At 45.7% G+C, this 13,626-nt stretch overlaps 1 protein-coding gene and 1 long non-coding RNA gene across 3 annotated transcripts in view; one reads left to right on the plus strand and one right to left on the minus strand.

Moving 5' to 3' along the window:
* Positions 1-955: 955 nt before the first annotated feature.
* On the plus strand, positions 956-1,745 carry LOC310743200. The gene is made up of 2 exons (XR_014538880.1): positions 956-1,115; positions 1,147-1,745. It is a non-coding gene; the product is annotated as an uncharacterized lncRNA (long non-coding RNA).
* An 82-nt stretch (positions 1,746-1,827) lies between these two features.
* Positions 1,828-13,626, minus strand: part of PROSER2 (proline and serine rich 2) — a 29,524-nt gene continuing 17,725 nt past the window's right edge. For both annotated transcript variants that reach the window (XM_083573001.1, XM_083573002.1), the window contains exons 2-4: positions 9,977-10,290; positions 4,692-4,947; positions 1,828-3,313 (exon numbers count right to left, since the gene is read on the minus strand). In XM_083573001.1, the coding sequence (XP_083429127.1) occupies positions 2,301-3,313; positions 4,692-4,947; positions 9,977-10,111 (1,404 nt within the window). In that variant the 5' untranslated portion in view covers positions 10,112-10,290 and the 3' untranslated portion in view covers positions 1,828-2,300. The remainder of the gene's footprint in view (positions 3,314-4,691; positions 4,948-9,976; positions 10,291-13,626) is intronic.

Consider the following 13,626-nt stretch of genomic DNA (forward strand, 5'->3'; position numbering starts at 1 on the left):
GGCATAGGACCGTTCCATATGTCAAAGCATGCACAGGTTATTTTCATGCTCCCAAGGCATCATACAAAAACCCGCCCAATATTCTCAACAACAGGTGTTCTGTAGAGCAGTTGGTTTTAATGCTTTCAAGTGCAGTAACGTACCATAAGGCTCCCCCGCAGTTTGAAGTTAATCTGTTCCTGCGGTTCCTGCTGATCCGGGCAAATTTAATCATGCCAAACGACAGTCTGTTTCTGGTCAAATTCACGAAGGGGACTATTGCGGGACAAGGCTAAGATGCTGTCCCCAGCGACAGAAGCAGGGTGTGGCCTGCACAGTGCAGCAAACCTAGAGCTGCAATTGTTGTTCTGACGCAACAGTAGCTTTGATACTGGCCCATTCTGAATTAGCATCAATCAGCAAACAGAATAGGTGGGTCAACAATGTTTCAGTTTACACCATTACGCCTGCAAGGAGGTACTTTTTTTACCTAAAAGCACCCAAAAGTGCTAGCTACATCATCCAGTTTTCAGGAAGCATACACTTCTTCCACTGAAAGGTGACATCCTACTTACAGTGCCACTTTTTCCATACTAAGGTGAGGAGACATCCTCCGAAAGTCAACCATTTCAAAGCTCCAAGGGCCTTCTGGCAGTTCCCTCCCTGTGAGAAGCCAAGTTACAGGGAACCAGGTAGAGGGCCTTCTTGGTAGTGGCACCCGCCCTGTGGAACGCCCTCCTATCAGTTGTCAAAGAAATAAACAACTATCTGACTTTTAGAAGACATCTGAAGGCAGCCCTCTTAGAGAATCAGATGGGCAGGGTATTAATCATAATCATAATAATGAAAGGCATAGGCTGAAGTGCAATCTTGCCCCCTTTGGCCAGGCAGGATATGAAGCAGCTGGGCTGGATTGGAGTCCCGTATAAACTCTCTCTCTCTCTCTCTCTCTCTCTCTCTCTCTCTCTCTCTCTCTCTTTCTCTCTCTCTCTCTCTCTCTTCACCGTCAAAATATCCTCTGCAGCAGAAGCAATGCTGCTCTGCCAGGAACACTGTGTTGCTTCTAGAGCAAGACTGGCCAGGCTTCCGACTTCTCTAATAATAATTTATTATTTATCTGCCACCCATCTGACCGGGTTGCCCCAGCCACTCTGCCCCAGCTTGCAGGATATTACTAGAACCTCCATTATCCACCAACCAGAGCCTGGTGCAGAACTGGAGAATTCCGAGTCCAGGAATTCCTTCCGAGTTCCAGAACTCAGCTTCATGCAAAAACCCATTTAACAAAAACTTGCATTTACTGACAATGCAAAATTCCTTGCCAACTTTCCCAGCTTGCTCAGGCTTTTCTATAATATAATTTAGGGCAGGATAGTTGAGCGGGCGAGAAGATGTTTTGTTGCTGCGCTCTGGATATTAGAAATCTTTGTCAGTCTGTTGCAAATCCCCTATATTGTCTTCAGAAATACAAGGTTCCCCCAGACCAGTGTTTCCCAAACTTGGGTCTCCAGCTGTTTTTGGACTACAATTCACATCATCTCTGACCACTGGTCTTGCGGACTAGGGATGATGGGAGTTGTAGTCCAAAAACAGCCAGAGACCTAAGTTTAGGAAACCCTGCCCCAGACAAATCAAAATGGAAAAGTGGTGAATTTCTGCTAAAAATTACTTGTGAATTATTATGCATGATTTAAACTCCTGACAATTAGTCTACAGACAAATACATGCATGTGAGAGAAAGAGAAAGAGAAAGAGAAAGAGAAAGAGAAAGAGAGAAAGAGAGAGAGAAAGAAAGAAAGAAAGAAAGAAAGAAAGAAAGAAAGAAAGCAAGCATGACAGAGAGAAATGTGACAATCAGAAATAGCAGCTTTATTGTATATTTGACCTCTCCAGTACATTACATTATAAATATATATCCATCCCTATATAGTAATTCAACAGATATATTCCCCCCCCCTTTATTTTTTGGCTTCATTAACGTAGGAGTCCAAGGAAAAGCCATTGCACTTGTGACATACTTGACAGCTACTCACATACACACACACAAATACTGCACCATTAAAACTTCATTTAGTACGACGCCCCTTTTTTTGCATCTAGGTCTCCTGCTAATAAAATGCCTTTTTAAAATCCCGCAGAAGACCTCAGTAAGCCATATGCCTGGGCATTGTTAAGGAAACCCATGGCAAGCACAAGTCCTGTTCTGATATATTTAATCTTTCCTTAGACTGCAGGGGCAAGAGAACAGTCCATTTGATCTCTTCAGAAACCGAGTCCGCTGGGGGCACGATGCTCCCACCATCGCAGAAACCGTCCTTCAACTAGTCTTTGAGAAGCCCAAGTTTCCGCAGCGCCTCTCTCCTAGCCTCTTCCGTAGACCCGCGTCCAGAGAACTGTACAGTTACGCCTTGGGGTCTCAATCCAGACGGTCTGGGCAGCGACCCAGACCTCCTCCTCATTTCCAGGCTGAGGTCCGGCAGCCGGTGGTCGCAAAAGCTCTTGGTGGTGTTTTGCCGAACGGGCTTGCCATCGGGGAGATCAGCATCCGGTTTGACCGTCACCGTTTTGCTCACGCTGGGGAAGTGGCTGGTTTCCCTTCTCAAGACATCGTGGATGTTTCGGTAGCCGTTCGACAAGGGCTGCTCTGGCCTTTTGTCTGTCGGCGCGGGAAGATCTGAGGACTGGTCCAGCGGGGCTGGTCCAAGATTTCTGTCCACCACGCTAAGCCTGCTCAGGGCCTCGTGTCTCGCTTGCTCCGACGGCAAATCCCGCAAGGATGAGCTTCTGCTCTGTCCTGACAAGTCGTGCTTCTGAAGTCTCTCTTCCAGCTCGCTTATGAAGTAGGGCGAGCTGTTGACGTTCGCCAACACCCTGGCTTTGCGCTCTTGCACGTTGACGGCAGCCCGGGAGATAGTTTTGCTGAACTCCCTCTCACCAACGTTGGTGATGCTGATGTTGCTGGGGAACCTTTGGGGCTTGGGGGCGGTTGGGGGCGGCAGAGCTTGCTTGAAGGTGGAGAAACGCTCTCTGTTGCGCAGTGGGGAAGACAAGGGCGTGGTCCTCCCCTCCACAGACCTCCCTTCCTTTGGAGAGGCAGGAGAGAAGGGGGTTCCCTCTGCCTGCTTCTCGGATATTTTCTGAGCGATGACGAGAGGGGTTGGGATACAGCGGACGAGTTTTGGGTGCTGAACTGCGGGCGCAGCAGGAAACACCTCGTAGATGGGCAACGGTGGAGCCGATGGCAACACAGGGAGAGGGATAGCAGCCTCAGCGCAGGTGTCCTCAACGTTATATTTTGGCTTCGGTGTATCCAGTTTCCCAGCCTCCTCTGGGGCTAGAAAAGAAAGGAGAGAGTAGGAGATTATTAGAAGCATTTCCTAGACATCTGGAACCATGGAAGTGATAGCGTTTGTCAGAGAATTTGTCCTCCGTCAGAAGCTTCCATAGAGAGTGGCTAGCAATATTGATCATTGGTTCCCAAACCTTTTTCAGCCACCGTCCCCTTGGTTCCCTGAACTCACCCACAGTGCCCCCTACCCTACCCAATAAAAAGCATTACAGTGGTACCTTGGTTCTCAAACGCCTTGGTACTCAAACGCCGAAAACCCGGAAGTAAGCGTTACAGTTTTCGGAAGTTTTTTGGAAGCCAAACATCCGATGTGGCTGTTGGTTATTTTTTACTGGGCGCCTGCACCAATCAGAAGCCGTGCCTTGGTTCTTGAACATTTCAGAAGTCAAATGGACTTCCGGAACGGATTAAGTATGGTGCTTTTGTTTTTGCTATTTATTTTGCGTTTTTGTTTCTGAAGCTTTTTCGGTTAATTTGTTTTTGTGACTGTGTCGAACCCAGTTCAGCTACTGATTGATTGACTGTGTGACTGTGGAAATAGATAAAATCCCCCCATCCAAACAATGACTATCATCAGTGCAGGTAAGAAAAGAATTTAATTTTTATTTTTATCATCTACAATACTGTCTTATTTATTTTATAGTACAGTACATTGATTATTGAGGGACGCGGGTGGCGCTGTGGGTTAAACCACAGAGCCTAGGACTTGCTGATCAGAAGGTCGGCGTTTCGAATCCCCGCGACGGGGTGAGCTCCCGTTGCTCGGTCCCTGCTCCTGCCCACCTAGCAGTTCGAAAGCACGTCAAAGTGCAAGTAAATAGGAACCGCTCCGGCAGGAAAGTAGACAGCATTTCCGTGCGCTGCTCTGGTTCGCCAGAAGCGGCTTAGTCATGCTAGCCACATGACCTGGAAGCTGTACGCCGCCTCCCTCGGACAGTAAAGCGAGATGAGTGCCGCAACCCCGTCGCAGGGATTAGAACCGCCGACCTTCTGATAGGCAAGCCCAAGAGGCTCTGTGGTTTAAACCACAGTGCCACCCACATCCCCTGTCTTACATAGTTAAAACTATTTACTTTAATTAATTAGATGAAGTTGATCTAGTGATTCTAGCTTTTCAGAGTCTGATAGTCATTGACATTTCCAGCACAACAGATTAAAAAAATGCAACGGTTAACAGAGCACAAAATGAGAACATGCCCCACTTCCCCACACCCACTCAAAACAAAAAACCCACATTAGCACAATCACCATTACAATTAGCCAGAGAAAAAACGCCCTCCCAGAAACCAGGAGGGATGAAATATTTTTATCTGAGATCTACCAATGAAAGGCGGTACAGAAAGGAAATGAAATCAGTTTTTACCTGGTTCCATGTTTCCGCTAGGATCACAGTCCTGAATGCTGCTTTCCAGCACTGATTGGACCAGATCTATGATGTCTTCAGACTCCAACTGGCTGGACATGTTTTCTTCCATTGACCTCGGAGAGTGGCAGTGGATGCCACTGTCATGGAGAGCTTGTTCCTCCAAGTCATCTTCTAAGGCATCGATGGTTTCTTCAAAGAAGAGGAGGACGTCTTTTTCCTCGTGAGTGAGGTATTTCAGGGTCTCATCATCATCCTGAGGGTCAACAACAGAGAGTGAGGATTTGTGTATATATATCTATATGTTAAGACACATCTTTCCAGCCAGTCTTCAAACTCAAATCCTGAGCGATTCTTGAAGCAATCAAGAATCAGACACAACTCTGCTTCCTTGAAAATGCAACATCTCACCTTCTTCCAACCAAGATAAGACTCATCTGATTACGGAACCAATGCGATTGATAGTCTCTGGTCTCAGGCTCCAGTTGCAACCATGTGGAGATTTCTGGATGCCATATATGGTTCACACCCTCCTCAGTTTATCCGTACAACAACCCTATGAGGTAGGTTAAGAAGCTGTATCTGGCCCGAGGTCACCCAGTGAGTTTTCATGACTGAATGGGGATTTGAACCCCTGATCTCCCAGGCCCTAGCCCAACCCTCTAACCACTACCCTGGCTTCACAGAGTCCTTCTGCAATCGGGCAGCTCTATAAATTATGTAGGTAAACAAATATGGGGAAAGCAAAATGTCACCTAGAGAAGGATCTGAAATCTTTTCCTTGAAGCTTGAATTCGTTTTATTCTGGGTTGTTTTATTTGAGATTTTAACGTGTTTTCAACCGCTGTGAGATTTGTTCTTTAAAATATCGAGCGGTATAGAAATGAAAGGAAATACGAAGAATAATAACAACAGTGAATTTCATAGCGGGGTATGGCGCCTAGATTGTGGCAACCATAACCTAGGTTCAAGGTGACATTTGGCGATTGGCACATGTATCTGAGTTTCTAACACTGCCTGGTCCAGCCCTTCTCTAGACACAAAAGGCAACATTACACATTAAATACTGGTGTGCTACGCCCTGAGTTTTATTCATTCCTTAAATTTACATCCAGCAACTGGAGAAATACCAACCAAAGAACAATGGCAAGAGAAGTTGATGAACTATGCAGAACTGGCAAAAATGACAAAGAGAAAAAGACAACCTTGACTTTGAAAGAGAATGGGAACCATTTATATTATACTTGCAGAAACAAAGGAAGTCGATAGACTTGACGGCAGGATTTAAATAAACATTCACACTGTTAGTATTAGAAAATGTTTAGAAGATAGAGAAATATTATGATGTATTTACTTTTATGCGTTTAGGTTTGATGTTATGTTATTAATAACTTTTTCCGCTGGGGAGGTAGCAAAGTGGGTGAAAAGAGAAACAAACAAGAAGCGGAAGTTGGGGGAAGCCTAGGAGGGGAGGGAGGAAGGAATACAGTGGTGCCTCGCAAGACGAAAAGAATCCGTTCCGCGAGTCTCTTTGTCTTGCGGTTTTTTCGTCTTGCGAAGCAAGCCCATTAGCGGCTTAGCGGATCAGCTGATAAGCAGCTTAGCGGATCAGCTGATAAGCGGCTTAGCGGCTTAGCGGATCAGCTGATAAGCGGCTTAACGGCTTGGGGAAAAGGGGGGGAAAGGAAAAAAACCCCGCAGGAACTCGCAAGACATTTTCATCTTGCGAAGCAAGCCCATAGGAAATTCGTTTTGCGAAGCACCTCCAAAACGGAAAACCCTTTCGTCTAGCGGGGGGCACCACTGTACATAGTAAATGTTAAGAATTTGAGATGTATGTAATGAATGAAAAAGAAAAATGAATAAAATTTTTTTAATTAAAAAAAATAAATTTACATCCAGACTTTCTTCCCAAAGAAGCCCCAAGCACAGAATAAGATTGGAAAAATCTTAACAACAATTCTAACACAGACTTTTGCCAGCCACGTTAAACACAGAGGTTTCTACCCTTTTTCACCACATCTTGCAACCAGGCAAACCAGAGCTATTATTATGGTCAAGGACACATGTAAGTCAGGCAAAAGCACCCAATGGTAGTACTGGGCGGGGACGGTGAGGGGTGTGGCCAGGGGAGGGTGTGTGGCCCAGATAGAGAGGTCTAGAGGCCATAGGAGAGTCAGTGTGGTGTAGTGGTTAGAATGCTGTACTAGGACCTGGAAGACCAGGGTTCGAATCGCCACTTGGCCCTTGGTCCAGTCACTCGCTCTCAGCCTAACCAACCTCACAGGAAAGTTGCCCAAATATAAACAGTTAACTTATTAAGCCTCACAATAATTTCATAATTATCTGCCTGTGCATTTCTAATAGTATAACCAAATCAGTAATTTTTGATATAACTGTAAAAACTACTCTGGAAATCTATTATTCCAAAAATGGAACCTTCATCTGGTTGTAGATGTTAAGATTATACCAGCAAGAATGAGTCTTTCTCTTTAAAAAATGATTCAAATCGAGTCTTACTGACTAGTGATTTAAATCGATTTGATTTAAATCAAATCCACCCTGCTTCCAAAGCTACAATTCTACAATCTCAACCACACTGCTTGCTCTGACAGCTATTCACTTGTCCCAGGATGCAAGAAGGAGAAACACAGACAGTGGAAATGCAAATAGTATTAACTATGGACTAAGGCGGAGCCTTTTAAACTGCGGTCGCCAACCTGCGCCCAGAAATCTCCACGCAGCCGCAATTGGACCCACGCCAGTAGCAAAACGCGCCTGGCGCCTGGCTAATTTCTAACACTGGTAGGGATGTAAGAAGGTCCCTGATGGATCCATGGCCCCTCTGGGCCAGCAGCCCATTCTCACCGTGAGCAACCAGAAGTTTATACAGGTTGCCAGGAGTTCTCTGGGATTTTAGGCAGACAGCATTCCCAGAAAGAGGCTACACCTGAAGCTCTCTGTCATTCATGTGGTTGGAGAACAATATCTTTCTATCTATCTATCCTTGACTTAGACAGAACAAAGGAAAACCCCAAGATTGCTCTCCTGCGAATATATCCTGAAGACATGGGGTGGGGAGACTATTAGCAGGAGGACCTGCTGTTATCTGGAGTTGTAAAACAATCTTCGGTGTCATTAAGTCCTGAAGAAACCTCCTTCTGAGTCACCACTCGCTTTCCCAAACTGCTTTAGGCCCGAAACCCGTGCACAGCAGATCCGTCTCAAATTTTTAGGACAAAAAAATTAATAAATGTCTGCTTGGAACAGAAACAAACAAGGGTTTGGACTAGATGGCCCTTGGGGGTCCCCGCATCTCTACAATTCCATGATTCTATGAAAATATCTCTGTTTACCCAGGCATTTCATTGCTGAAGGATACAGTTCCTGGCAATCCTGAAATTATCAGCAATAAGAGCAGGTGATTGTTTTCAGAAGGTTTTTTAAAAAGACATTTCAACTGTGTTGTTCTGTTACTGACATGTTTGCTACCCTGTGTTCCCTTCAAAGGGAAGCAAATAAATACTCTTTTTACATTGTGAGTTGAGTGCTGGGACCATATTAGAACCAATCTTTGTAAGCCACTCTTGTTGGCTAGAGAGCAGTTTATTTATGCTCTAAACTATTTTTTAAATAAATAAATAATAATAATACATATACATATATATATGTTTGTGTGTCTGTGTGTGTGTGTGTGTGTATTATTATATGTGCTCTATTATATTTGTGCTCTAAACTATTTTTTAAATAAATAAATAAATAATAATAATAATAATAATACATATAAATATACATACACACACACACACCTCCCCACTAAGAAGTATAGTCTCATTTCAAGAGAAGGCAACTTGCCCCATGCATTTCAGACAGAAGTCTGCTCAAACAATTTGCCACCGGAAATCTCTTAATTCCAGGTGAGACTTTAAAACCACTACCATCCATCACTGCAGCACAATTAAGTCGTTCCCACCCACATAAACACTACCTCAAAAAAAAAAACATGGCTTACTAAAAAAACAAAACACAAAATCTGGGGCTGCAGCCTAATTAAAGGATTAGAAAAACGGGAAGAGCAACCTTCCTCACCTCAGCCAAAGACAGCTTTTCCTTACGCATCAGGTGTTTAAGACAAATCACTCAGAAACTGCCAACAATTGTCCCAGGTACAACTCAATTGTGGTTTTAAGTTGCACATTCAGACTTTTAATAGCTGCTCTTAAAGGTATTTTACAAAAGGCAAGGCAGCTGGGTGGAAACTTGCCCCGAGGTAAGTTCAGCTGTGGAATCCTGGCTCACAAATCCCTGTGGATTTGCGTCTTTCGAAGGCGCTGCCCAGCATCTACCTTATGGCCCCCGCATTTATTTAGCTGCATGTCTCAACCCTGCTGAAAAAAGATTTTGCGTTTACACACTATACATTTTCTTTGGAACAGGGCTGGGCATCTGTGCCGTCGACTCCATTATTTTTTAAAGCCTATGTTTCGTTAAAGGCAGAAGAGGCATTTTGAACAACAAGCCCGATGTGATAATGACAAAACACAAATCAAATTTAAGTGGTATCGAGAAACAATGGCATTTACCGTATTTTCCGGCATATAAGATGACTGGGCATATAAGACGACCCCCCAACTTTTCCAGTTAAAATACAGAGTTTGGAATATACTCGCTGTATAAGACTACCCCTCTTCCAACGCATGCCAAATAATAATAATAATAAAAAAAACAAGTCTCCAGTCCGGCTCAGAAATCTGCTCCACTTCCCAGTGGCCGGCGGCTTCTGGGGCCAATTTTCAAGCGTATTTCTGCTTCATCTAGAGAGCTTGGTGTCCTCTGATTTAATTTGCTGTCGTTTTATCCTTTGGTGGGGAGTTGCTGCAGGAGCTGCTGCTGTAGCCAGCGTATAAGATGACCCTCAACTTTTGAGATTTTCCCGGGTTAAAAAGTAGTCTTATACGCCAGAAAATACAGTATTTTTCAAGTGTGCTGTGACCACAAATGTAATGGTCTCCAGCCCAAAGCAGCCTTCCTCACCTCTGCTCACAGAGTTACGTTTGTGCAGGTGAGGTATTTGAAAAAAGCCACGTAGCCAGTAAATAAATAAACTAAGTCTTTAAAGCAGCATCGTGGCACTTTAAACAGTCATGGCTTCCCCCAAAGAATCCTGGGAAGAACCCTAGTCTCAGCCTAACCTACCTCAAAGGGTTGTTGTTTTCCTTGGAGGAAAAGTTGGGGCATCAATGGATAAGAGAGGCAACAACCAGGATGAAAACCAGGCTACCTACCAGTGTCGAACATCTTCTCCTTGGGCGATTCTTTCCGCTCTCCAGGCGATGCTTTTTTTCAAAGCTACCGAACTGACACTGGGGAGGGATCTCGCAGACCATTCCCGAGTAATCCGACATCACGCTCCTTGGCATCCCACCCGAAGAGGGGGACGGCACGCTCCTTGAAACGGGGGGAGGGCCTTCTCTCGTCAAGCGTCGCGGAGAGATGAGAAACCCCTCAGACAAGAAGACTCTCGGGCATCTCTGCACAGGATTGAGAAGGAAGAAAGAGGCGGCTGGATACGAAAGCTGGACGTCTGGTAGCTCCAATGCTGAAATGAGATTGCGAATGATTTCAGTCGTTGGCTCTGGGAGTTTCTGCTAGGCTTCTGCCCAGCTGATGTTCCTGCGAACCCTCCCACCCCAAACATCACACAGAAGGGACACCCCTCAAGACATTGCTTCTCATCAATTTCCCCCAACAACTCTGTACTCTATAGAGGTTCCCCACCCGACATACAAAACCCACAGACCACCCCAGCATTGGTTTAATGTTGCCAGCCCCCCTGGGCAGTGGTATATTCAAAGGCAGGGTAGGAACACTTCGGATAAATTGTTGGGTTGGCATCGGTCTCAAGAGACAATGGAGTCAGCCTCCAGGGGTCAGTCAGTCAGTTTTATTGCACATAGCCAAAGGCTGCCGCAATGTACACAGAATCATTCAACAATTAAAAGAAAATATACTGGATTGCTACAAAAAACTTGAAAACATTGATATTATCAAGACATTACCTACTCTAAACAGAGCTATAAAAGTACCTTAATATACAAATTAAGACATTAAACAATAAAATTTATAAGCTAAAATTATCACATGGCCACTAATATATTAAAAAAATATAGGGGACCGCCCCAGGGCACAAGGCCAGGCCATGTGTATGGAGGTCCTGGGTAAGGTAAAGGAGCCCTGGACGGTTAAGTCCAGTCAAAGGTGACTATGGGGTGAGGCACTCATCTCCGCTTTCAGGCTGAGGGAGCCGGCGTTTGTCCACAGGCAGCTTTCCAGATCATGTGGCCAACATAACTAAACCGCTTCTGGCGCAACGGGACACTGTGACGGAAACCAGAGCGCATGGAAACGTCATTTACCTGGGATGCCCAGATGACAAGACCCCCCCCCCCCCCGGCCTCACTGATGTGTGGTCCAAAGGAAAGCAGAGCAAAATGTTTGACACCAGCTTGGCTGTAGGAGTTGGCGGAAGGAGGCGTACAAGGCACCATCCAAGTGTCTTAAGGACTCCACTTTGGTTTTTGCGTAGAGTTTATTCCTTAGTCTTTTCTTCTCCCGAGGATAGCCTCCTTTCTCACAACATCTAATCTTTGGTACTTGGGCTTGCTTGCTTTCCTCTCCCCTCCTCATCCTTTTTTTCCTTTTGTGTCATATCTTTTGGGATTGTTTTAAGCCCAAGGGCAGGGACTGCACTGTATTTTTATTGATTTGTAAGCTGCTCTGACAATGACAAACCTTAAATCTTAAAAAGATGCTTTTTAAGACAGCATCTTAAAAAGCAGAGACACCACCTTGCCAACAAAGGCCTGTATAGTTAAAGCTATGGTTTTCCCAGTAGCGATGCGTGGAAGTGAGAGCTGGACTACAAAGAAGGCTGATCGCCGAAGAATTGATGCTTTTGAATTATGGTGCTGGAGGAGACTCTTGAGAGTCCCATGGACTGCAAGAAGATCAAACCTCTCCATTCTGAAGGAAATCAGCCCTGAGTGCTCACTGGAAGGACAGATCGTGAAGCTGAGGCTCCAATACTTTGGCCACCTCATGAGAAGAGAAGACTCCCTGGAAAAGACCCTGGTGTTGGGAAAGATGGAGGGCACAAGGAGAAGGGGACGACAGAGGACGAGATGGTTGGACAGTGTTCTCAGAGCTACAAAAACGAGTTTGACCAAACTGCGGGAGGCAACGGAAGACAGGAGTGCCTGGCGTGCTCTGGTCCATGGGGTCACGAAGAGTCAGAAACGGAAATGACTAAACGACTAAACAACTAAACAACAACAACAACAACAAAGCTGCTCTAGGAGCCTTCTTGGCTGAGAGCAGCGTTTTGAACGAAATAAGCCGGCACACACCAAGTTGCCTCCCCAAGCCTTTCAACGCAGCTCCCCAGCAGATGGGGCAACACGCCCCCTCCAACGGCTCACCTAGCAAGTGCCATTCCCACAGGTCTTGAGACCTAGGTCTGAACATTCCCACATTACGGCAATGTGCGATTCCACACATTCCCTACATTTGCTCTTTAAAAACGTCAAAGCAGGGAAGATTCGCAGGGGAAGGAACCCACAACTCCTCCTACAATCTATTTCCCCCACGGGATGCCAAGACGATTGCCTAGGTAACCAACTGGGGCTCGTATTAAAGAGCATCCCTCCGAGATGGAACAGCAGGCTTGCAGGAAAGCTCTCCTCTCGACCTTCAGTCGCATTAAAAATTAAAGTTATTCACAACAGGGCTTAAGCAGTGGGTCGCCGCTGAACTATTATGGAGGTATTAGAAGTGTCTGCGTACAAGGGCCAGGATGGGGGAAGACAGGGGCCCTGCTGTGAGGTTTGTGGGGCAGGGGAAGTGGGTCACTTTGCCCCACACTAACCCAGCACTTGAAGCAACAGGCTTTGCTTCAGCACCCTGTAAAGGTAAAGGGACCCCTGACCATTAGGTCCAGTCGTGGCCGACTCTAGGGTTGCGGCGCTCATCTCGCTTTATTGGCCGAAGGAGCCGGCGTACAGCTTCCGGGTCATGTGGCCAGCATGACAAAGCCGCTTCTGGCGAACCAGAGCAGCGCACAGAAACGCTGTTTACCTTCCCGCCGGAGTGGTACCTATTTATCTACTTGCACTTTGACGTGTTTTCAAACTGCTAGGTTGGCAGGAGCAGGGACTGAGCAACAGGAGCTCACCACGTCGCGGGGATTCGAACCGCCGACCTTCTGATTGGCAAGCCCTAGGCTCTGTGGTTTAACCCACAGCGCCACCCACATCCACCCACCCTGTAACTACTCACAACTCAGCAATGCTCACTCCACCGTGCCGCTCACGGCTAAGGGGGTTCGGGATCTTAAGCCCGTTTGCAGCCACATTCAAGGGCCATATCCAAGGGATGGCTCAGTCAGTAGAGCACGAGGCTCTTCATCTCAAGGCTGTGGGTTCGAGCCCCACGTTGGGCTAAAGATGCCTGCGTGGCTCCCGACCAGAGAAGAACGGCGGATTAAATGGATGGGACTAGGCTGAAATGGCAAAAAATGACCGGAAGAATTAGGAATCAGGAAGACCAAAATTTTTAAGAAGGAATGGGGAAGATATATAATTTCCCTTAAAAAAATCATTGCAAGCAATTAAAATTATTAGTAGGATCAGAATGGTACTTGTAGTTGAATGTTGGACTATGGTTGTAATGGTGATGTAATAGAATTGGATTAATAGAGAAGATGCAGGAGGAAAAAAGTTAACATAAGGACCCACAAAGGAGAGGAGGGAAGTCAATGGGAATTTATGGAATTCTCTTTTTGTTTTGATTGTATGAAGATTGTTTGTAAATTTCAAAATCTGAATTTTTAATATATTTTTTAAAAAGACACCTGTATGGCAAGGGGTTGGACTAGAAG

Source organism: Podarcis filfolensis, assembly GCF_964270895.1.
Source record: "Podarcis filfolensis genome assembly, chromosome: 10".
In the NCBI taxonomy this organism is placed as follows: Eukaryota; Metazoa; Chordata; class Lepidosauria; order Squamata; family Lacertidae; genus Podarcis; species Podarcis filfolensis.